General features: G+C 34.2%; 1 protein-coding gene across 1 annotated transcript in view; it reads right to left on the bottom strand.

Moving 5' to 3' along the window:
- Window positions 1-25,798, bottom strand: part of LOC129003934 (fibrillin-2-like) — a 165,924-nt gene that overhangs the window by 107,257 nt on the left and 32,869 nt on the right. Inside the window, exons 2-7 of the mRNA XM_054432279.1 lie at window positions 5,606-5,688; window positions 4,423-4,533; window positions 3,589-3,786; window positions 2,914-3,009; window positions 1,309-1,503; window positions 412-663 (exon numbers count right to left, since the gene is read on the bottom strand). Coding sequence (XP_054288254.1) covers window positions 412-663; window positions 1,309-1,503; window positions 2,914-3,009; window positions 3,589-3,786; window positions 4,423-4,533; window positions 5,606-5,688 — 935 coding nt within the window. The remainder of the gene's footprint in view (window positions 1-411; window positions 664-1,308; window positions 1,504-2,913; window positions 3,010-3,588; window positions 3,787-4,422; window positions 4,534-5,605; window positions 5,689-25,798) is intronic.

Here is a 25,798-nt window from a genome sequence, read left to right as displayed (position 1 = left end):
TCAAAGGTATTATTCAGAATTCGAATAATACAAAATGACAGAAATGTACTAAAAGATAGTTTTGTTATTAAGATTGGAACATAACTGTGCATATTTTAATCGAAATATGTGAATGTGAATGCAGGGTGAGTGTGGAATGGAATGATCATGTCTAGTGTAATGCATACTTTTGTTACTGCCTAAGACAAGCTGTTTTTTAGTCAGGACAATCATTTTCAAAAGCCTAATAGTCAAGGATAGCTGGGTCCAATTTTGAACCAATACGGTAATGCAAGCTTTTGGCTATCAGATGTGCACTAAAACCACTCATCAACACAGCACACAGCTGGCACAGCTGGTTTCTAAATATAACAAGGTAGTGTTCAACATTACCTCATATTTTAATATGCATACAACTGTCTCATAGCTTACCTATGCAGTTTTTTCGGTCCTGTGTTGGTATGAAGCCCGGGTTGCACACACAGTAGAAGCTGCCCTCTGTGTTGACACAGCGGCCGTCCTGGCAAGTGGAGGGGGAAGTAGTGCACTCGTCTAGGTCTCGACACTCGTTGTTGTCGAGGTCGCGCCGGTGTCCTGCGCCGCACTCGCACTCAAACGATCCAACTGTATTGATGCACTTGCCACCCAGGCACAGGCCCGGGATAGCCTCACACTCGTCAATGTCTGGGGGATAAAGTTCAAGATTATTTTGTATTACCGGTAGGCCTACTACTTTGCATTTTTGCAAAAGTTTAATATCAACTAATAACTTGATTGAACAACAAAAATTTGTGATTTTGAGTGCCGGTGACTGTTTTTAAGTTTTTGAAGATAAAGGTAGTGTATTTTTTATTTATTTTCAGGTCAGTTTTTTAAAATAGCAATTCTATGGAAAATCTATGATCTGATAAGTAATATTTAGACACACTGTGTGCATTATTATGGACAATTTTATTACAACTGTACAACACTGAACACTATTATGAACTGTTAAAATACTATCATATTTACTACAAAATCGATTCATTCACACAAAAAAAAACACTAAAACCATTTTGCATTCAGATTGTCATATCAAGTTTATGAATTGATAGTTTTAAGTAGCCTAACCAAAATATCATTGGCATGATTGGACAAGTATTCGTATCATTAACAGTTAACATGTTTCCAGGATTCTACCAATAGGCCTATTCCTTTGGGAAATTTATTTGTTTTTCTATAAAGATCTTTAGATACTAGTTTTACTCAAAAGTGTTATTTTAAAAGCTTTATTGGTTTTGAATAAGAAATATTCACAGTAAAAATGTTCATCAGATTAGTGATACTGACCGACACACTGGCCACTGTGGATGTTCTTGAGGTAGCCTTCGTCGCAAGGGAGGGTTGCTGGACATTTCTCACAAGGATGGCCCCACGCTCGGCCAACAGTGGCGCAACACAGCTGTTTGGTGCAGACGACCCCGGCCAACTGACCTTGACACATGTCGTTCACCACCCGCTGGAAACATGGCCCTGTACGATAGTCTGTAGGGAACAAACAAGTAGTTAGTTTATGACACACTAGTGTAAAACCGCTTTGTATTACTTATCAAAATTAAATTATCTTGGATCACATATAAGATTTATATTGCTGACACAGCAGGGTGCCTTTTTTAAGGCGGAGATGAAGAATGAAATATGTTGAATGAATTAGACAAAACAGCTTGGTATGTTAGCTTTGCTACAGTCCAAGATCACCTGATTCTTTAGCTAATACCATTTATTAAAAGCCGAATGATGAGAAACATTGAAAAATTAGGTGTGCTTTTAAAAATAACACAGCTGTAACTTTATCACTTTTATAAATTACTAGGTTTTAAGGATTGTTCTTATGATAGCAGGCTAACATGCATGGGAAAGAGTGATGATGATGATGGCGTAAGGTTTTCCTGACATTGAGTCATTTGAATATTTACATCCAAGACCTCTTCCTCAAAGCTTTGCACGTCCACAGAGTGAAGTAGGCCTACTGTAGAACTCGAATCATCCGAATCGATTGGGACCGTTCTCCATTCGAATAATCAAAAATTCAGATGACTTAATTGGATTTTTCCAAAATTTGGGGTGGTTCCAGAAAATGGGCCAAAACATGCCGAGCTTTTACTATTGTGATCGCAAAACGTGTCTGCGAAGTTTCGCTATATCAAAATTTTTTATTCATGCTTTTGCCACGATTGCGAAGGACAATTATGATTTCCCCTGATAACAGAAGACGAAGTTAACAAAACCTATTAAGATATTCCAGATTTTGCCGCAAGTTGCTAAAAAGATTACGAGTTTCCATGATCGCAGGAGAAGATAATCATATCTACACAACCGTAGAAGATAGAGATTTGGTCGCGATCACGGAAAACGATGAAGATGTTTCCATGACTGCATGAGATGATGAGCATGTCCACAGGACCGTGGGAATGTTAAACATTTTGCCGCGATCATGGAAAATGATGATGATGTTTCCGTGACTGCCGGAGACAATGATGCCTAACCAGATACAAAACCGCAGATTAAAAGTACGAGATTTTGCCACGATCGCTAAAAACAATGAAGATGTTCCCGTGACAATGATACAACCGCGAGAGAGGATTTGGATTTTGCAGTAATCACAGTTTCTGTCTTTTAATAACAACTCTTATTACTGTGGATGATTGGCGATTTGGATGGTTGGAGTTCAGATTATTGGAGTTCTACTAAGGAAATGAATAGATGTCTACATAAGGGATGATAACAATCTACATTTGTGAAATCTTTTTGTCAAGTTGCAGCTTAAAATTGTCTTTCGCTCCTCAAAAACACATTATTTACTGTCAGAAACCACTTCTGTTTTACAACTAAATAAGTTATGGGCTAGCTTAAATTTTTACAGTATAAAAAAAGTGAATGAGAAAAGAATTTGACCTGCTTCACAGCGTCTCCCAGTAAACCCGTACACACAAGCACATCTGTCCGGCCCTATGCAGCGGCCTGCGTTGAGACATGGCTCACGGCAGACAGCTGAAAGAACAATGCTTGTGAGTATACACATCATAGAGGTCAATCATTTTCAATTCCCTCCTTTACTAAGATAAATCCTTTTAAAACTAAAAAATATTACTAAACTTGGGTAATGATAAGAAGGTTGATGTTAATATATATGAGATACTTGAGGACTTGCGTTGCTTGTAGTATTATAAACAGGCTACTTTGAAAAAGAGACAGACATAGTACTGAGCAACAAAAAGGCGCAATTGAATACAAATGATTGCCTTAATTATTATAGCATGGCAAAATTGCAGGTTCTTTACTTATAATATGCAACTTATATTTTTGTAAGTTGATCATTTAACATTTTATTTATCTGTGGTCATAGACGTTAATGAACCATACTATTTTGAGCATGTAGGCTATATTTTATTTACAGTAAATGTGCCATTTAGGCAATGTGGCATGGTACGTGCAAGGTGCATGTCATTCGTAGGTGACTTAAGTGTTGTACAAACTAGTGAAAGTTTTAACCAAACAAATTTAAGCTTTAGAGAATACGTTATAAACTAAATTAAATCTAAATGAAATTTAAGTTCAGGCAAAGCTTACGTTCAGTACAGAACTCTCCTTGGTAACCGGAAGCACAAACACACTTTGAGCCGACGCAAGAGCCCCCGTTGTGACAAGGCCCTCGACAGCCCCCGTTGTTGGTGGGGGACCCCCGTCCATTAGGTGGAGCATCAGGGTGGGGATTAGTCAGATAGGAACTTTCTCCATTACCGGATGATTTACTTTTCTCTCTGTCTCCTAAAATAATAGAACAGTAGGCCTGGCAAATATTAGACCGTTTTCTACTACTATTTCTTAACTATTTTAAAGATAATTGCTATGTTTTTCTTAGGAGGGTGTGAAGCATTAATAAGCTTATTTTATAGAATATAACGCCTAAATACAGTTAACATAAATTGAATTTTTAGTAACAAAACTCTACTGTATTTAAATTTTCATAAAAGACCTCCGGAGCTATAAACAATAGCGTTTAAGACTTAAGCACAAAGTGTGGTTTAACTTAAATAAAAAAGTGTTGTTGGTTGAAACATAAAAATGTTGTTTCATTTTAGTTTTTAACAGAAACTTAGAGATCCGTTAACTTAATTGAGGAAAGATAGGCTATGGCAAAGAGTTCCAATTTTTCGGTACCTAACACAATAATTTTCAAAATTGGTAGCCTTAATAAGTCATTTAAATTTATGTTTAATTTATGCTAAAAATATCCAACCAAATATATGGTGTTAGGTTTTAAGGCATATTTGATACCTACGTTATATAAAATTAAAAATAGGCTATTTAAAATATAATTATAGGCCTAGCTGTACTTATTCTTTCTGACCAATACTTAGGCTTTTTAATCGTTCATTACGGTACACAAAAGCAATGGCTTACCATTCTGTTTGGGTTGATTGTGGTTGCAAGTGGACTGAAGGTTGCCATCCTCGCACATGCAGAGATTGGGTTTGACACATCTTCCACGTCCACATTTACGAATACAAATAGCTGAAATAGTAAAATAAACAACACTTTCATTTCACCTACTTTCGTACATCTGCTGTAGCAGAGACACTTAAGTTTAGAAATACCTCCCCTAGTGCTTACAAGCCTTTTGAATCTGGGTGATTACATCGTTATCCTTAAACCTTAAAGTAAACTAACTGCAGATTCTTGTTTTTAAGAATCTATTGCACTCCCCCATTTGTTAAATATTCTTTCTCTAAAAATAATTTGTATGCGTTAAAACTTATGATAAAAAAGCGTATTTTAACATTTTTACCGACCTTTCAGGCCAACATTTTTTTTTAAAATAGGCTATCTAAATTCTAAAAAGCGCAGGACCTACAATAATGTTAAACGAAAAATGTGACCAATATTCAGCATAGCATGAATTAGCCTATCTGTCAAATGACAAAACATAGATGGGTTATGCTGCCAGTTAATCACTAAACCTGCTATTTCTAAAACCCTATGAAACATTTCAAACGTTATTTTTAATCATCGTTTCTCAGGACACTTACTTAAAAAAATGTCGTCTTGTCTTCTACTATTCTACTCTGTTTGTGTTTCTTTACAAATCATTCAATTGACAAATGACAATAATTAATTGACGTCTGCTTCTGTTCTGGGTTTTCGAATTTAAATCGCTGATTTTCTTGTGTGCTAAGTACAGTCCTACCAACGACCATTTTATAGCTGTTATAGGTAGTTTTAGTTATCGTCAGTATACTATAAAAACATAAATTTGGGTTTTAGAAATCTTAAAGTATAATCAATAATCGTTTTCATAGATACTTCCCAGCAAGTATATAGCTTATAAATATTCTTAAGTACCTATATCATTCATATTCGAATACATTGGAACGTTATACAAATAAAACAATTTTCATTTTTGACACCTTCGACTAGGTTGAATTATGGTAAAATACTATCATAATGTGTTATAATATCATGATATACAAAAAACAAATTCTACTCATTCAGCATTCAGCTCAATATACTATAGTTGCATTTCATGGTGGAAGGAAAAACATTAAATTTTCCTTCCATTATGGTTGCACGTATTGTTCCAACTTACGTATTATACAAAGGCCGGTGGCAGGTTTCATTGACCATCCCGGACAACAGTAGTTTCTATGCCTACTTCTGCAAACATTTGGTCTGAAACAAAACAGTCCTATGTTTAACATACACAATAAATTAAAACATGTTTAACAATTAAATAAACAAGCTTATCAAGCTTACTTGCTATTTTGGTTGATATTTTCAAATGTTTCCCAAGATTTATATAGGATATAAGATTTAGTATGTATACTAAAGTTATATAGGAATATTAAATTTACCATAAGCTTTTGGTCCTATACGATTTAACACTGACAACATTAAAATACTCCCGCCACAGCAAACCTGCAGACTAAGCGAATTTTCATTTACCTGGCTGGATTTCTATTTCTACTAAAATATTCCCTAACAAATTTTCAGATTTATTTCCTATTTAAATACTGTAACATTATATTTTAGTGAGTACTGAGCAGGCCTACTTATAGGTTTGCTGCTACGGGAAGATATTGAGGTGTTTTTTTTTTTTTTTTTATTGCAATGTTGATAGCTTAGTATCAAATAAACCAAATTTACAAATTTGGTTCAAATATATCCATAAAGAAGCAAACTACAACAGTTTATTTATTCTACTATCCTACTAATATTATAAGAAGTGAGAAAGTTTGGATGTTTGGATGTATGGATGAATGGATGGATGGGTAGATGGATGTTTGTGACAAGTAAACGTGAAAAATACTGGTCGGATTTGGCTGAAATTTGGTGTGGTGATAGCTTACCATCCCGATTAACATATAGACGTATTCTTATCTCAAAAATCCTTTTGGGCTCCGCCCCATTGGCTCTGGAGTTTCCCATGTTAACCTTATAAGTATTCATGTTTAAGGAATAAAAGACTTTTGTCAGCTGTTTCAACTACAATGTTGGTTCTTATATTAAAATAGCATTAAGTTATAAGGCTTACCAACAGGGTGCAACACTATTTTCTTTTTTTCATTTTTATGACAACATCCAATTTATTTTTTTAATTTTTTAAGAGGTTTGCGGCCTCCTAACCTTGCATTTGCCCTTTCACATACACTACAGATCTGTGCGTGGAACGTATCCAGCAAAACAAGGGGTGAATTTGAACCAACTAGCAACAAAATGCTGTGAAAATGAGAATTTCACTTTTTATCGTTTAGGGGAAGTGGTAGAACATCATTCACAATTTTTTTAATTATCTCCGTAACCGTTGGGCATATGCTTTAATATACAAAATTATTACTTTTTTAAGCTCTACAAAATGGTTTGGAGAGAAATTATAAAATTTTGTTTTTTATCGTCACAATGGGAAAAATCAATTTTTACCCCATAAAACCCCCCATAAACCCCTGTTCCCAAAGTCTGATTATGCTGGTTCGCGAACTCGTTCGAATAAACGTAGGTTTACACGTTTGCAACGGGGCTGGGGTTATAGTGTACGAAACTGCACAGTATTCTGTTATTCTGTATTTCTTCCACGTATTCGTGCACAGTACGTATTCTATAGCTTATACGCCTGCAATCTTTGCAGTACTAATTCTGCACAGTGGTGTACATTCATTGCATCGAGAATTGTAAGGAGTTGCCGATAGGACGCTGTTCGTAGCATAATATAAGTACAAATATTTAAATTATAATCGAATCAATTATTCTACAGCTACCTATTTGGTGTTTTATAATAATAGTTACAGGGTCTGTGTCACGTATAATCTCGTCATGTCTCTATCATACGGATTATGGCTGCATATCACAATCACTGACGATAAAACATGCACATTGGATCAACTGAAGACAATTTTAAAATTCCGTCCGATTCATGTAGAGGACATTCCTATGTTTTGTATTGAAAAATTTCAAAGCTATTTGAAACCAAATTAAATATATACCGTAATTACAAGGAATTATAAAATACAGTTTAAATTTACAAGTTCAGTACTTATAATATAATATATTATTGAGGTATAATAAGCCAAGAATATTCGAATGGATATGTTTTGTATTGACAAATTTCAAAGCTTTTTGAAACCAAATTAAATATATACCGTAATTACAAGGAATTATAAAATACAGTTTAAATTTACAAGTTCAGTACTTATAATAAAATATATTATTTGAGGTATAATAAGCAAAGAATATTCGAATGGAGCGAAAAACGTCAACAGCATTAAGCACATACGAAACATATTTCAAATTTACAGAAGAACGATGAGTATTATTGTAAGATGAGACTTTATGACTTAAATGAGATGTGACTTTATTCAAAGTCAACTGTACCAATGGAAAGGCTCAAGGCGAGACTGTTCTAAATGCTGGAGCGACTGACGGCTCGGGTTCAAATCCTGCCAATCGATACCAGAATATCATTTTGGTAATCATGTAAAGAGATCACTTAGTTGAGAATAATATGTAAAATACAACAAATATACGCCTAGGTGAGGAATTTTACCTATTTAAGAAAATGCCCTTCACCCTTCACTAAAAGTCTTTCGATAGTTTAACAAGAGACGTTTCTGTAAATGTTGAAGGAAGTTAATGTTTACAAAATTGCCACAACAGATGTCGCTCGTAAACAACCCATCGCTAAAACTTGTTGAACGTTTATTTATAAGGGCATTTCATTCTAAATAAATAAACTACGCAACTAACAATGAAATCGGGACATTCGGTTTCCTCTTAGTATACCACAACTACCTCTGTTAGTCTATAGAACTACCACTACCGGTAACTGTCTTTTATAGAACTAGACATTTCAGTTCATTCCAATTGCTAAGTTTTTGCCAGTTCAAGAATAAAACTTAACGTGGTTGGAGCCACGAACAAAGTGTGCAGATCTAAATCGGTGATTTTCTGTCGAAGTCGCCAAGGTTTTTTTAACGCAACCTAACTGCAATGCAAATTCTTGTAGTCTATGGTATATTATATGTCACATCAACTATCAGAGTAACAAAACTTGACTGAGGAAATTGCATTTTAGATTTTATAGCTCACTTAGAATGGTGTCAATTATTTTACAGTTGGTCCAAATTATGGGACGTCTACAGTATCCAAAAGCCCAAAAGTCACAAATGGGTACTTGCGTACTATACCGACCATACCTAATAATTATAACCTAACCTGACCTAAGGGTTAGGTAAAATCGTATTTGGAATTCGATTAATCTGTGTGGTCGGTATAATACGTAAGTTTCTTTACACTCATCCCGCAATCATCCACACTTGTTGGTGTTGCTGTCATCGAGGATGATGAATCTGAAGGAATATGTTGATCTCTAGTAGGCCTATTGTTTAGCCTACATTGCCCATAACTGAGGACATTTATAACAGTTTAGTCTCAGGTGTGGATATTCTCATGGTCGGCCAGATTGCCCTAACTGTAACACAGGTAAAGTATAGGTGTGGCATGGCGGTATAGAGACATTACAGGGCGAGGGAGGTGCGTGTGGTCACGTTTAACACCGTGACGTAGGTCAGGGACTAGTGAGCTGGTGTTAACTGGCCAACGCTCAACGGTGTATGATTAATGACTTTTGTGGAAGATCTTCAGTGAAGCAGTTCTCATCGAACAAACTGAAGCTGAGCTATGCACCGGGCCACGTCAGTAGGAACGTATCTAAAAAAGAGCTGCGCTATTTGTTGATCCAAGGGAGTTAAACACATTTGCAACAGTGACAACACATATAAGTAGATACAATAGGACAATATGACACCACTTTAGGCACGTTTTCCCCATAAGAATAACATGGTGAGCTTTTTTTGACCACTTTTTTAAAAATCCAGCTCTCGACCAATACAAGCCTATATAAATGATCAATACCATTGTATAACTTCATTACTATTTCAAATCCACATGCATTCACATGTATATTCTCAAAATCATCAACTTGACAGTGCGAGGTTTGTACGCGAACTCGTGCGCGCTCCCGGCTCATGGTCCTGCTCCTGACCCATGGTCGGTCTTCTTGTCTCTAGTGGTCTAGTCCTAGTTGGGAGACCTCCTGTTGAAGTAATTTTTAGTTAAATTGTTTGAAATTTTTTAATTTCTAGTAAAAAATTTAGAAAATTTCACAATTTCTGGTAAAAAATTTTGCAAATTTCAAAAAATCTATAAATAGAGGTGGCATTGGCCCAAGACCTCATTCTCGTGCATGATGCCGACCTGTCAACACTGCTCCGTGTCGCTCTCCACCAAAAGTAACCTGATTCGCCACTACAAGGTAATTCATAAAATGAAGGTGAAACTGTGCAAAGTTTGCAATTTAATCTGTGATAATAATGTGGCTTTAAAATCACATATATTACAAAGTCACAAGACTTGTAATTTCTGTAAAACGAATGTTGTTGGACATTTTAAAAGACACGCCAATTCTTGCATAAAATGTCCATATACAATGATTAAATTTGTCGGTGAATCGATTAGAACTGACCTTGAAAGTACTCTGAAGTCTTGTCCTCTGCCGATAAAATGGACTTTAGTTAGGAGAATCAAATTTATAAAATATTCAATGGATCAAAATGGAAAATTAGTTAATGAAAAAGAATGTATTGCAGATTTTAGAAGCCTTACTACCTTAACTATTGAGAAGAGAGATTTAAAACCTCAAATTGAAAATGCACTTTTAAAGATTGATGCGTCGATTCATAAATATCAAGCCCAAGGCAGTGGATGGATATATGACCATACTAAATATTGGCAGTTGCATGTTTATAAGTATAAGCCTTTAACTCCAAAGTCATATATCCCCACACCAAAAAGTATTCAATCAAAACATGCAGTTTTAAATATAAAAAATTCTGATAATAAATGCTTCCTTTGGTCAATTTTAGCAGCTTTATATCCAAGGAACTCTAATGAAAGTGCTAATAGAGTCTCTAATTATGTACCCTATGAAAGTCAGTTGAATATGACAAACATAAAGTATCCTGTGAAAATATCTGATATAGATAAATTTGAAATACAAAATAACATAAGTGTTAATGTATTTGGGGTTGAATATGATAAATTTATATATCCATTAAGAACAACCAAACTAAATAGTAGTACTCATATAGATTTATTATTATTACAAGAAGGTCGTAAATTACATTACTGTTTAATTCGTGATTTTGATAAGTTAATGTTCCACTCTACAAAAGATGACCATAAGAAGCATTTTTGCAAGTTGTGTTTGCAACATTTTTACAGTAATGATATATTAGAACGTCATGCAACATATTGTAAAAACTTTGATGCCCAACGAGTGGAAATGTCTAAACAAGATACATTACAATTTAAAAACTATAAATATCAACTTAAAGCCCCATTTGTGATTTATGCAGATTTTGAATGCTTTATAAACTCTAACAAGCATACTCCATCTGGATTTGCATTTGTTGTCGTGAGAGATTCTAAGATTATTTCTGAAGAGTTATATAGTGGTGCAAACGTTATGGATGTGTTTTTCAAAAGGTTGTTTGAGACTTATGACTTCATTAAACGTCAAATGTCAATATACATTCCCCTTGTAATGACTCCAGAGCAAGAGGTATCTTTCCAAAACTCAACACATTGTCATATTTGTGAAAAGCCCCTATATTTTGATAGGGTGAGAGATCATTGCCATTCCTCTGGGCAATACCGTGGAGCTGCCCACAATGATTGTAATTTAAACTATAAAGTAACAAAGAAAATACCAGTATTCTTCCATAACTTGAAAAATTACGATGGGCATTTAATAATGCAACACTTGGGAAAGTTTAATCGTAAATTAAATTGCATAGCTAAAGATATGGAAAAATATATATCATTCTCTGTAGATGATTTAGTATTTTTAGATTCATACAACTTTCTGTCCCTTCCATTATATAAATTGGCTTCCAATTTAAACACATTTAGATTTATAGACAATCCACTACTACAACGCAAAGGCGTATTTCCCTATGAATATATGACAGGACCAGATAAGTTTGCAGAGTCTCTACCTCCAATTGAAAAATTTTACAGTACTTTAACTAAAGAACATATCTCTCCCATCGAATATGAACATGCAAAACATATCTGGACACATTTTAATATAAATAATTTACAAGAATATCATGATTTATATCTTAAAACAGATGTATTGCTACTGGCTGATGTCTTTGAGACTTTTAGAGACCTGTGCTTAAAAGATTACAAACTTGACCCCGTACATATGTATTCACTTCCTGGACTTACATGGGAGGCCTGTCTTAGAATGACTGGTATAAAATTACAATTATTTCAAGATATTGACATGCATTTGTTCATAGAAAGTGCAATCAGAGGAGGAGTCAGTATGATTTCCACACGTTACGCTAAAGCCAATAATAGATATATGGGTGAACATTATGACCCCAAACAAGAGAGTGTGTATTTAGTATATTTAGATTGTAACTCGCTATACTCCACAGCTATGTGTGAGACACTACCCATGGATGGATTTCGTTGGACGAATGAGATAGACTACAAAATATACAAAAACAATCAAAATGATGAGTTTGGATACATTTTAGAAGTTGATTTAAAATATGATAAAAGCTTACATGATTTACATAATGACTATCCATTAGCACCTGAGAAAATGAATGGCAAATTAATACCTAATTTAAATGACAAAACTAAATATATTTTACATTATAAAGCATTACAAAAATATGAAGAATTGGGTTTGATTGTTACAAAATACCATAGAATTTTAAAATTTAGACAGTCTAAATGGCTTGCGCCCTATATTAATTTTAATATTGAAAAACGCAAATGTGCTAAAAATGATTTTGAAAAAGACTTTTACAAATTGTTAAATAATAGTCTCTTTGGTCGAACAATTATGAACCAACGCAAGTTTCGTGATATATATCTCAAGGATGAGTCACTATTAACTAAATATGTCACTAATCCAAGGTTCGACTGTAGCAAAAAGTTCGATAACAATTTACATGCTATACATTTAAATAAATTAGTTGTAAAGTTTAATAAGCCGATATATTTAGGAATGACCATTTTAGATATCAGTAAAGTAATAATGTATGATTTCCACTATAATTATATGTCAAAATTTAAGAACAAAAGATTTCTTATGACAGATACAGATTCTTTAATGTATTCTATAGTTACAGAGGACTTTTACAAGGAAATAGAATGTGACTTGCACTTTTTTGATACCTCTGGATATAGTAAAGACCATTTCTTATACTCTGATAAAAATAAAAAAGTCACTGGCAAGTTTAAAGACGAATTAGATGGTCATATTATGTATGAATATTGTGGTTTAAGACCAAAGTTATATTCTTATATTCCTCTAAAATGGTTATATGAAGAAGACAAGCAAGCTTTAGAGGTCAAAAAAGCTAAAGGAGCTGATGGTGCTACAGTTAAACATCTCCTCAGACATCAACATTATTTAAACTGTCTTGCAACTGGGCAAGATTATTATGAGAATGTGACAAGAATTAAATCTACAAATCATCATCTTCAAACCTTAACTATGAATAAGAAAGTACTATCGTTTGACGATGACAAGAGGTTTATTCTGGAAGATGGCATCAATACTCTTGCGCTTGGTCATTATAAAATTGATCAAACATAAATCTATATTTGCCATTATTCTTTGACCTTTCCTTGTCTATCACGAAAAAGCCATATTTAGTTTTATCCCAACATTGATGACAGAGATTTCTAAATTGGTTAAATGAAAAGTCATTACCAACATGATTGTTATATACATGTTTTAAATTTAAATCATCTTGTTTAAATAATATTAGGAAATTTACATTATCACGTAAATGTTTATGTACTTTGCTGTAAGATTGACACAAGTAAAAACAGTTAATATTTTTATGTCGACCCATTGAAAAAAATTGTGTAATATTTTGACTATTTATGTCATCAAATACAACAACTGACTGTGATTTTACATCATTTGGTGTGATTTCACAGTCAGTAAACGTGTGTAATTTCACTTCGTCACACAAACTAAATATTTCAATTATTTTTTTATATTTTTCTTGTTCTAAAGATTTAGATATTAAATATAAGTTTGTAAATTTTAATCCTTCCTTTTTCACAATTAAATTGTAAATTACAACCGTCTTCCCACTTCCACTTGGACCACAAATAACACATCGAATATTGGTAGGAAATAGACCCAACTTCTTTGGTATATTTTCCTTAGTATGTACTATTTTAAATTTATGTTTTTGTTGAATAAAAGACATTTTTTATATAATAAAAATGGTGAAAAATAATAAGAAAACATGTAAAAAGGGCAAAGGTTTATTCTTAAAGCCTTACAGGGGTCGAGGGTTATTGAATACTCTTATAAATAATCTTCCATTTCCACTTCACATACCATCATATCGGTACTGTGGACCTGGAACGAATATACGTCAAAATTTAGCCAAAAATGTACCTCCAAAAAATAAGCTAGACTCTTATTGTAAAGAGCATGACATATTCTACATGAATAATCCCGATACCGCTGCTCGGAACAAAGCAGACATGAGATTAGCAGACTTAGCTTGGACTAGAGTAACGGCAAATGACGCAAATCTTGCTGAAAGAGCTGCAGCTTATGCGGTGACAAATTTGATGAAGGCAAAAGCAAAAATGGGAATGGGATTAAAATTTAATAAAAAAGATGGACAACTACCAGCTGTTAGAGGCCGCAAAAGACGTGCCTCACTTCCGGGGGGTGTACCTAAAAAACGAGCTAAAAAATCTAACACCAAAAGTAAAAGAGTGTGGAATAGTTAATTTAGACAGTTCATCTGGCACACATTGGACAGCATATCGTAAAAATAAAGATATTGTAATTTATTTTGACCCATTTGGAATCCAACCTCCAAAAGAAGTAATTAAATATTTTGAGGGACATAAAATATTCTATACAACCGATCAAATACAAGATTTAAATAGTTCTATTTGTGGAATTTTATGTTTATCATTCATAAAAAATTTTTGTTTATAAAAATGGATTCATTTACTATAACATTTTCGGGTACAGAGCCAGAGCTAAAGTCAGTGTTCTTTCCTCCCATAGAATTAAATGATGATTATGTAATTGGATTAGTAGATTTTCAAAGTTATAATTCTATATTTAATGTAAAAAAACCACTTAATACTTTAACATATTACAAAGTAGAGAAAAAAACATTACCAAAGGGAGAGATCTTAGTTGATGATTTAAACCAGTTATTAGATGGTAAACTTAAAGTTATAATACATAAGAATGGAGAAGCATTAATTAATACTAAAGTCAAACTTTTATTCAAAGGGCTTATTCCAAAATTAAATCAACTTAAAGCCAACAAATTAACCATTGAAGAAGGTGATGATGTTTTCTATTATGACCACAAAGCTCCAGTTACAATAGAAATTTCTGAAGGAACATATGAGGTGGTTGAGCTTGCAAAGGAAATTCAAAAGCAAATCCCAGACTTTTTCCTTACAGCTAATAATAAAACTATGAAAGCAACATTACTTTCTAGCCACGTGTTTGATTTTACAAAACCATGTTTAGGGTCTGTTTTATTGGGATTTAAAGGTGTTTCTACTCCTGGTGTTCAGTTTGAATCTACAAATAAAATAAACATTAATAATGTAAATGTGATTAGAGTAAAATGTAATATTGCAAACGGGTCCTATTTAAACGGAAACAAATCACACACCATACATAGCTTTTATCCAGAAGCTCCTCCTGGCTACAAAATTATTGAAGTTCCAAGAAATATTATATATTTTCCTGTAAATAAGAGAAGTTTAGATGTTGTCAGTATTACATTTGCCGATCAGCATGACAAGGCAATTGACTTTAATGGAGAAGAAACTACAATTACTTGTCATATAAAAAAGATATGAGAATTTATAAGAATTTATCTATAAGTGTACAAAATGCTAGGTTCCTACGATCAATAGGACTAAAGTTAAAATTTTCTATTAATAAAAATGGAAGATTTTCTAGACGTTACAGGGAAATCCCAATTCGACGATAGTGTGGTTAAAATTACAAATCACTCCTATGTTCCCCACAACACTTTGGCAATAAATAATTCCGATGAAATTCGAATATGTATTAATAATCAAGATTTGCTAACTCTCCCGTGTAGGAGTTATCTGTATATTAAGGGAGAAATTGAAAATCATGATAAAGGTCATTTTATAAATAATGCATTTGCATTCTTATTTGATGAAATTAGATATGAAGTCGCAGGTAAAGAAATAGACATTGTAAGAAACCCAGGAATTTCTAGTCTTATGAAAATATTGAGCTCTTACAATAAAACTACTAAATTGTCAAATGTGGCATTTGATTCTGACACGAATTTAAAAGAGTTCCATAAAAGTGGCAAGTTTAGTACTTGTTTGCCATTAGAACTGTTAATGGGTGTATTTGAGGATTTTAATAAGGTATTAGTAAATGTCAAACAAGAATTGGTGTTAAAAAGATCCAAAAATGATTTGAATTGTATATTAACAACCACTAGTGCTCCAGCCAGTGGTACTGCTGATATGATTCCTAAAATTACACTTAACTCAATTCAATGGGTGATGCCACATGTAATACCATCAGATGGGGAGAAGTTACAATTACAAAAGATGTTACTGCAAAATAAAAATTTGCAAATTGCATTTAGAAGCTTAGAGTTGCATGAACTTCCATCATATCCCAATACTACAAGACATACATGGTCAGTAAAGACATCTTCAAGTTTGGAGAAGCCTAGGTATATTATATTTGGTTTCCAAACAGCTAGGGATAATAGTGCACGAAAAAGAACTGATGAATTTGATCACTGTAAGTTAAAAAATCTCAAAGTATTTCTAAACTCTGAATATTATCCTTATAGTGATTTAAATCTCGACTTTGAAAATGGAGATGTCTCTAAAGCTTATGAGATGTTTATGAGGTTTAGAGAGACTTACTATAATACTATCCCAGATCCTATGATTAGTAGGGCTGAGTTTATGAAGAAATATCCACTAATTGTAATAGACTGTTCTAGACAGAACGAAACAGTGAAGGAAGGAATTGTTGATATTAAATTAGAGATTGAAACTGCAGAAAATGTGCCAGCAAATACATCTGCATATTGTTTGATAATACATGATAAAGTGTTTGAGTACAATCCTTTGTCAAATGAGATAAATAAAATGTAAATAAAAGATGAAAAACATTCAACAAGAATTGGTTGACTCTGCAAATCAAATACGAGAGAAATATAGAGCTTTAAAACGTGGCAAGTTTCTAGAGGCTGAAGAGAGGTTCCAAACATTCCAACCTTTAATAGAGCCATTACAAGAATTAAAAAAAATCGCCAAAACAGAGAGGCCTCGAATGGAGATTCTCCCAATGACTCCATCTAGAATACCAATAATACCAAGATTACAACCATTACAACAATCTACTCCACAGAAATTAGATTTTGGTCTTTTAGCATCAGACTATTTAGGAAATTACCTCAGTAAAAGTAGTATGACAGACACTACATATGGTATTAGACGAGAAGCAAATAAATTTTTTATTGGAAATAAGGAAGTTGATATTGCCAATGATGATGTTAGTAGTGATTAAAGGACAAGAGTAGGGAGGGTGGAGGCGGTGGATAATTAGTGTAATTACTCTAATTAGTGTAATTACTCTAATTAGTGTAATTACTCTAATTAGTGTAAGTACTCTAATTAGTAAAATTACTCTAATTAGTCTAATTACTACAATTTATGCTAATTAAAAGTGATTAGATGTTGTAATTTAATTAAATGAATAATTTGAAAATCTTTTATGAAAATTATAATATAAATTATAGCACAAGCAGGTGGGCACATCAATCATCCCTCTGTCGATTATCAATTGTCAAATGGACACCTAGCCATTACCACGCATTCCAAGATTGATAACAATATCTTGGGCCTTTAGCACAAGCAGCTGGGCGCATCAATCATCCCTCTGTCGTGTTGTCAATGACTTATCATTTGTTGTGTTTAACAAAGCAAAATGACTTGAAGCCTCACCTGTGTTGACGTGTCCCACCGGCTGTAAAGGGTCTATTGAAACGATTCGTTTGTTAAAAGGACCCTTTCATGGTTTTCCTTCAATAATGTGTTTTGCGTTCACAGGTGAGGGTTTAGGGCCGTGAGAAATAAATATCATCCGCTATTGCTTAGTTATCTGTAGCATAATAGCAACCTTTGAAACCAACACCTTTGTGGTACTTCCATTCTCCATTTCCCATTTCATTCTCACCACTATCCTTTCAAATTAAGACCTTTGTGGTCCTTTCATTCCCCATTACCCATTTCATCCCCACTACCATTATACATTTCCACCAAATCTCAACTGTGAGTCCTAATCTCATTCAAACTGTTACTCTGCACCCATAAAGATGTCTTACACCTTGGAATGGAAGTTCACAGAGGAAGACGACCTTGCAAAACTTAATGAGCTCGTCTATCTTGACGAGACTTATGAGTCAGTAAGAATTCAGTACGGCTTCTTAAATAGAAGCTTGAACAAATTTAGAAAGCCGACCGAGAGAATCATCGAAGTACTTTGGTACCTCATCGCCGAAGCAGTACTAAGTGGCAGGGGCTACTTTATGAGAGTACGGATCTTCGACGTATCATTCGAAGACTTTGAGTTTGGAGATACTTATGGAGACACAGAAATGTACAATTAAATTGTAAATAAAGATCCTTTAGTTTTAATTAGTTATAAGTAAATATTGTACAAATTAATAAAAAAAAAATATATATATATAAATAAATAAAAAAATGAAAAATAAATAAATAACGAAAAAAAAACAACAACAACAAAAAAACAATAGATTAAATCATTTGTAGAGCGCATGACGCATTGCATAGTTGTGGAAACTTTGCAATGTAACATATGTAGGTTCTACAAAAGGATAATTGTTATTGAGTTTGATTAAACTCGTTAATTCCTTTTGTAGAACCTGCGTGTGGCACAATACATCGTTCCGGAAACAATGCATTTTAATATACACGCACCACACGAAAATGATTTAAATTATTGAGTTTTTTATCTCAATGACTTAAACCAAAGCCGTGAGGTCGATGCACATTTTGCACATCACTAGTAACTACAAAGTTTTTGTTTTTGTTGTTTTTTTTTGTTGTTTTTTTTTATTCTTTAATTTTAATGTACATTGTTTAAGGAAAGAGGAAAGAGGAAAGAGGAAGACATAAATTTAATACACACTTATATAGATATGTACTAATGGTAATTATATTAGGGGTTTCGACTTTTTATTTCTGCGTCCAGATTTATGTATCGTTGGATCAGAATTCTCATCGTCTCCAGTGAGTTAGTTTCGCAAAAAGTTCGTAGCTCCCATTCAAAGTTGACATCTGCAATTGCAGATATCAACTGTTCTTCTCTCATTCCTTTCATCATCTCCTTTTCTACACGGTTTTCGGCGTCAAAAACGGCTTCGAGGAGGGATGCATTATCAATAGATTGCATAATGCTCTCTTCAGCTTCCACCAAACAGCAAGCTTCCAGCAACTCCTCATCATTAATATAATTTCCAAACGACATCGTGTTGCTTAGTGGAGTATAGGGCGAGGAATGACATCAAGATAGAAATGATTCCTTCTCCCCTCCCCAATCACAAATCCCTACTTTTTAATCCCGCCCAATTTTTTATACTATTTGATCATTGGTCAGATCATTCCCCCCTATTAGATCATTGGTTGAACCATTCCCCTACTACCAGATTAACCATTTATCCCTCCCACTATTTGATTAACATTCTATTTCATCCATATAAATATCGGAATAAACACCAAACACCAGTCTGTGCTTTACTTTCATGGTATATACTACGGTGCTGTCACATTAGCGACAACTTCAAGATATTAATGTAAGTACTTAATATTATTTATCAAACATATATTGTACAACTTAAAGGATTTGTTTTTTACGTTAAACGTCCATATTAAACAAGAAACTATTGAAGAATGTAATCTCATGTTCTATCTTAAAAGATAAATTTTGATACTTGTAAATATTAATGTTATTATTTATCAAACATATATTGTATAACTTAAAAGATTTGTTTTTACGTTAAACGCCCATATTAAACAAGAAACTATTGGAGAATGTAATCTCATTTTCTATCTTAAAAGATGAATTTTGATACTTGTAAATATTAATATTTGCAAGTTAGTTAATGAGCATATATGTGGATGTTAAACATTGCTGAATTATCTTATTATCATATTATGTACATTCCAAATACTTACGTAACAGATAACCGTTATATTTAGCTAAATTGTATAATTTATAAAGACTATAAGGTAATGGTTTAATTGATTTTATATGCAAACTCGAGACCATTTAAATCTTTTACTGAAATATTAAATTTATACTGATAGCTAAGGTTTCATTGATTTTATGTGTACGCTCGAGACCATTTAAATCTTTTGATGTTATTTTATGTGTAAGCTTGAGACCATTTAAATATTTTACTGAAATATTAAATTTAGACTGAAAAAATACCAAAATTGTCTTTGACGAATTACAGGTTATTATAAAATTAACATTCTCGTTGTTTAAAAGGTAGGAGATTTCCCGTAAGGGTTTTAGAAGCATATACTAAATATTAGTGCCAAATAAAAATGATTCAATATTCATTACCATTATAGAGTGTAAACTTATACATCATGGTTTAATTTTCAGACAATGGAGAACTCCACTAGAAAGCGATTTTCGTGCATGTTGTGCGACGCAAGTTTTACACGAAGAGACAATCTTCTACGCCACAGCAGGACTGCTCACGGTGGTGATGTTATCGCATGCTCCAATTGCGGAACCAGGTTCACCAGGGAGGAAGACCTTCAATATCATATTATGATAGTTCATCGTCCATTACCCTTCCAACCGGAGAATCCTGCGTTTAGAGAAGACCCGAGACCCGGACCGTCTAGCGCACCAGATACGATTGTTGAAAACAACATTACAGGTAACTCGATTATACTATGTAATTTTTATACTAATTATTTGAATACTATAAACAGTATTATGTTTAATATAATTAAATATTCGTCATGAAAAAGACTATAAATGCTCTATTGGAAAATCAAAACTTACGCAATGAATACAAAAACAAATCATTGATTTAAATTAGGTCGATTATGATGGCGCTAGATAATTAAAAATAACTATGAAATATACATACGTCCTATTTCTATTTAAATTTATTTATAAAATTATTCCAAGTCTTATCAGTTAGCCTATAACATTTTAAGGTATTAGTAACAAATAATTTCTATTTAATTATTGAGCTATTGTTACCTTAGCCTTTGTTATTGCATACAGATGTTATCCTCCAATATATTTCGCCACATCGATATTTACACACATCACCAACACACATCACCAACACACACATCACTAAGAGGACACACTCACGTCGCGGCGACTTCGCGAATGCGAGCGAGAACGCACAACGGACACCTGTAGGGTACAATGACAATGTCTTTGTTCACTGACTCTGACCTACTGCCGAGAAGGGATGGTTTGCAGGTTGAAAGGCTATGCTTTGTTGGGGCAGGGAACTTTCACTATAGCGGGGTTGCCAATTCGTTCTTAGATTTACATTGTTGCCGTTTGGTGTTGAATTTTCCATGTTATAAATGGTTTCAAAAATTACTGAATAGTTATACTATTCTTTTTGTTAAGTAGGTTGTTAGGTCCATTGTTGATGTGTTTGTAAATTTGGTAGTTCTCTTGTACTTTAGTTATTGTTTTTAATGAATCTGGTTTAGAACTGTTAATGAATCAGGAAATGCGTTTTCGTGGGTAGGATTTTGTTTAAGTTGCTTGGCTACTATTGAGGTTGGGATTATTATGGGCGAAATTGTGCTGGAGGAATAACATCTGTCTGTAAGAACAAAGGCTAAGGTATCAATAGTTCAATAATTAAATATTTCTAGTTCTTTCCACTGGAAAGACAATAAATAATCTAAATAATTTCTTTTCTAACGTGTATTATGTATCCTGTTACAGACAATGTGTGTGATCAGTGTAACAAAGTGTTTACAAGATCCGACGCCCTACGTCGACACAAGGCGTATTCATGTCAAGCAAATCGAAATACTGCGTCAATGACAGACCCCAGACTACCTTCATCCAGTGCAGCTTCATTTCCTATAGAAAACAACCCTACAGGTAACACATATTTACTTACACTTTTAATTGATTTCCTTTCATTTTATTTTCCATATCATTTCCATATCATTTCCATATCATTACCATATACAAATAAAAATAATATTTATTTTCATGAATAGTTTAATTATCACTTTCAGTTAATGATATGTCTGTATTGAAGAATTATTAATATATTATTTGAAAACTATAAACTTTAATTGTATAACTTTTGTATAAAACTATAATCGACTTCTTCGTTGTAGCTCGGTTTGTTTAAAGGTCGGTTACTAGATAATTAATAATGTTTGTACAAATAACCTTATGTTTCTTTCAATTATAATTAAATTATATTAAAGACTTATAAATCCATTAAGTTCTTTTTTATTTTTATTTAACTTTATATTTAATAACAAAATCCCGATATATATTTTCAATAATGACATTCTCGAGACTTAATCAATTTATATTTCACATTTCTAATGCACAGATGAATCCTGTTACAGGTATTGTGTGTGATCACTGTGGCAGTGTGTTCAAAAGACCAGATGCCCTACGTAAACACAAACTGTTTTCATGCCAAAAGAACCAGAAACCGCTACAATTTGGACCAAGCTCAGCTCTCCAAGAACCTGCTTCCCCTGCCACTTCAACATCGTCAAACGACTCAGTGATTGATGATCAAGATGACGTCAACGCTCCTACTCCCCACGATGACATAGTGCCAGAGGGATTTGAGGAATTTGAGACAGCTTTTCGTGGACGATTGAAATCGTACCGTCTCATTGAACCAGCGGAAGAGTTTGTCTCGCTTCAAGAATTTCTGTCAAATGTATTTGAAAAGGTAATTACACTTATTCAACGAACGTTAAACCGCATCAAATCCATTAAAGCCAATTTATTTGTTGAATGTGAATTTACAAATATTCATAACGAAACTTGTAGGCGTTCTTTTAAAACAAAAAATGTGCCAATGTTTCAAGCATCAAACGTAGATGAAATTGTTCAAGAGTTTATAAATAAATTATTGTTGGAAAAGGAAACTTGCGAAATGAAAGGATCGGGATGGAGCTTTGTTAGGGTTCTAGATCTCCAAGTTAGAATCAATGTGTACAATCCTCTCAGAGGTAGCTCCTTTATCCTGTTACCTCATGATATCGCAATGAAAAAAGCTGTGGTTAATGTGAGAAATATTGCGGATCATCGTTGTTTTGAATATGCTATCCTTTCAAAATTTATTGACAACCCATTTAATACTCATCTCACCCCCAACAGTTTCACTGCAGATGTAAGGGCAAGAGCAAATCTAAATTTTAATACTTTAAATTTTCCAGTTAGTCTGGACCAAATTCGAAAATTTGAACATAACAACCCTGGTGTAAGCGTTAACGTTTATGGCTTGGACATAAAGAAAAAGAAAAATGTTCCTGCTGTTAGTGAACACATTGTCTACCCACTTCGAGTTTCAGGTCAAGAGCTAGAAAACCATTTTGACTTGCTTTTCCTAACCAACGAGGAAACAACGCACTACGCTTTAATTAAGAACTTTGAGAGGTTGGTTTGTAGACAATTGACTCGTCACGAAGGTCGTGTTCATATATGCAAAAGATGCTTTGCATACTTCGACGAACGTCCAACCAAGCTAGGCCTCAGAGGAGCCGACCGTCTCACAGAACATAAACGATACTGTTACGCACACGCTCCATTGAGGACTGATGTTTCAGAGGAAAAACATATAAAATTTAATCGATTTGAGCGTACTCAACGTAGTAGGTTTACAATTTATGCCGATTTTGAATGTTTGCTTGTACCGTATGATAACGATCCACTCAATCCTCCTCCAACAGTCCAACCTCCAGCATGGGATCCTGCAGCGGCAAGAGGAGCGACAAACCGTATACCTCGGGAAATGCCAAATGCCAGGAATGTCCATCAGCCATATGCATATGCTTACTATATTCGCGACGACCATAGGAACATTGTCGATGGAGACACAGACGATAATGATCCAACAAACACAACATTCTCCAAACTACGGTTGTATAGAGGCGAGGATGCTGCTAAACATTTTATAAACTCAGTAAGGGATGACGTTAAGAAAATTGGAGATATTCTTTATGGACAACGCATCCCAAATGATCCTCCACAATTAACACCTCAAGATCAAATTAACTTCCTTCAGGAAACAAATTGTTATATTTGCAAAAATGTATTTACTGACGCCGATCCTCGGGTCAGGGATCATCAACATTCGCCTCCATACATCTATAGGGGAGCAGCACATAGATCCTGTAACCTTCGGCACAAAGAGCAGGAAAGAATTCACATTTACCTACACAACCTATCAAACTATGACGCTCATTTTATAGTCAGAGAGTTATCCATTGATAAAGGAAACATTGAGGTGCTTGCAAACACAGAGGAGAAATTTATTACTTTCTCCAAAAGATTTAAATATCCAGGAGCCGGTCGCCAAGGTAGCATTCAGCTACAGTTTGTTGATTCGTATCGTCTTCTTTCAAAAGCATTGGGCACATTGGCTGGTATCCTGCCGGTTGACAAATTAAAGATTACTAAATCACGCTACCCTGATCAAGAAGAATTTGATCTTCTGAGAAGAAAAGGTGTGTTTCCATACGAACACATTACGTCTTTGGAGGCACTGGAGGAAAATGATTTACCACCTAAGGAAGTTTTTGGAGAAAACGTGAGTGCAGAAGACTACTCCCACGCCCAAAAAGTATGGGATAAATTCAATTGTACAACGCTCGGACAATATGCTGATATATACCTGATGACTGATGTCCTTCTACTGGCAGACGTGTTCGAGGGTTTTAGGGAAATGTGTTTAACACATTATGGATTGGATCCAGCGCATTACTTGACCTTACCATCATACGCTTGGGATGTGATGTTATTTAAAACTGGTGTGGTTCTCGATACCCTTCAAGATGTCGATATGTATCTATTTTTTGAGAAGGGAATTCGAGGAGGAATAACACAATGCGTTACGAGACACGTCACTGCCAACAATAAGTACACTAGGATGGAAGAGTTAGGCGGTGATCGAAACGGTCAGAACGCATCAACAAGTGAAAATTGTGTTGATAGTGAGAATAATGATGATACATTTATCATGTACTACGACGCCAATAATCTTTATGGATTGGCAATGTCAGAATCACTTCCATACGCTCAATTTGAATGGTTATCACCCGAGGAGTGTAATGAATTGGTAATTGAGAGAATCCCATCAGATGGTGACTATGGATATGTGTTGGAAGTCGACCTAGAGTATCCTAGAGATCCTGCACTACATGATAAACATCGTGACCTACCTTTCTGTCCTGAGGTGCGAAAGACACCAGTATGTCAATTACCATACTCATCCGAGGACATTATTAATAGTGGAGCAGGGCAGTCAGAGAAATTGATGACTACTCTATTGGATAAGGATAAATACGTTATTCACTATCGGTACCTTCAACAAGCTTTGGAGAATGGATTACGTATTAGACAAATCCACAGAGTTCTACGTTTCAAACAATCACCATGGTTGAAGCCATACGTGACGCTAAATACAGAACTTAGGCAGCGTGCAAACAATAAATTCGAAGTAGAATTGTTTAAATTGATGGTGAATGCTGTCTATGGGATGAGTCTCCAGAATGTGCGTAAACACCAAAACATGAAAATCATATCATGTCGCCATAAATATACCAAATATGTTGCCAAGTCAAATTTCACTGATCGCACCTGGTACAAGGAAAACCTTGCCTTACTCCACATGGCAAAAGTGCGGGTTGTTTTAAACAAACCAGTATACGCGGGAATGGTAATTCTGGATCATAGCAAAATGTGGATGTACGGCTTCCACTACAAAATGGTAGAACGATACGGCATCGAAAGATTAAGAATGGCATATATTGATACAGACGGGATTAAATATCGTATTTGTACCAGAAATGTTTACCGTGACATGCTAGAACACTTGGACGACTTCGATACGAGTAACTACCCCCATAA

The sequence above is a fragment of the Macrosteles quadrilineatus genome, unplaced genomic scaffold, assembly GCF_028750875.1.
Source record: "Macrosteles quadrilineatus isolate MER2022 unplaced genomic scaffold, UCM_ALF_1.0 Scaffold_9__3_contigs__length_116548681, whole genome shotgun sequence".
Lineage (NCBI taxonomy): Eukaryota > Metazoa > Arthropoda > Insecta > Hemiptera > Cicadellidae > Macrosteles > Macrosteles quadrilineatus.
The sequence above is the reverse complement of the archived record's forward strand: the minus strand, read 5'-3'. Positions and strand labels throughout refer to the sequence as shown.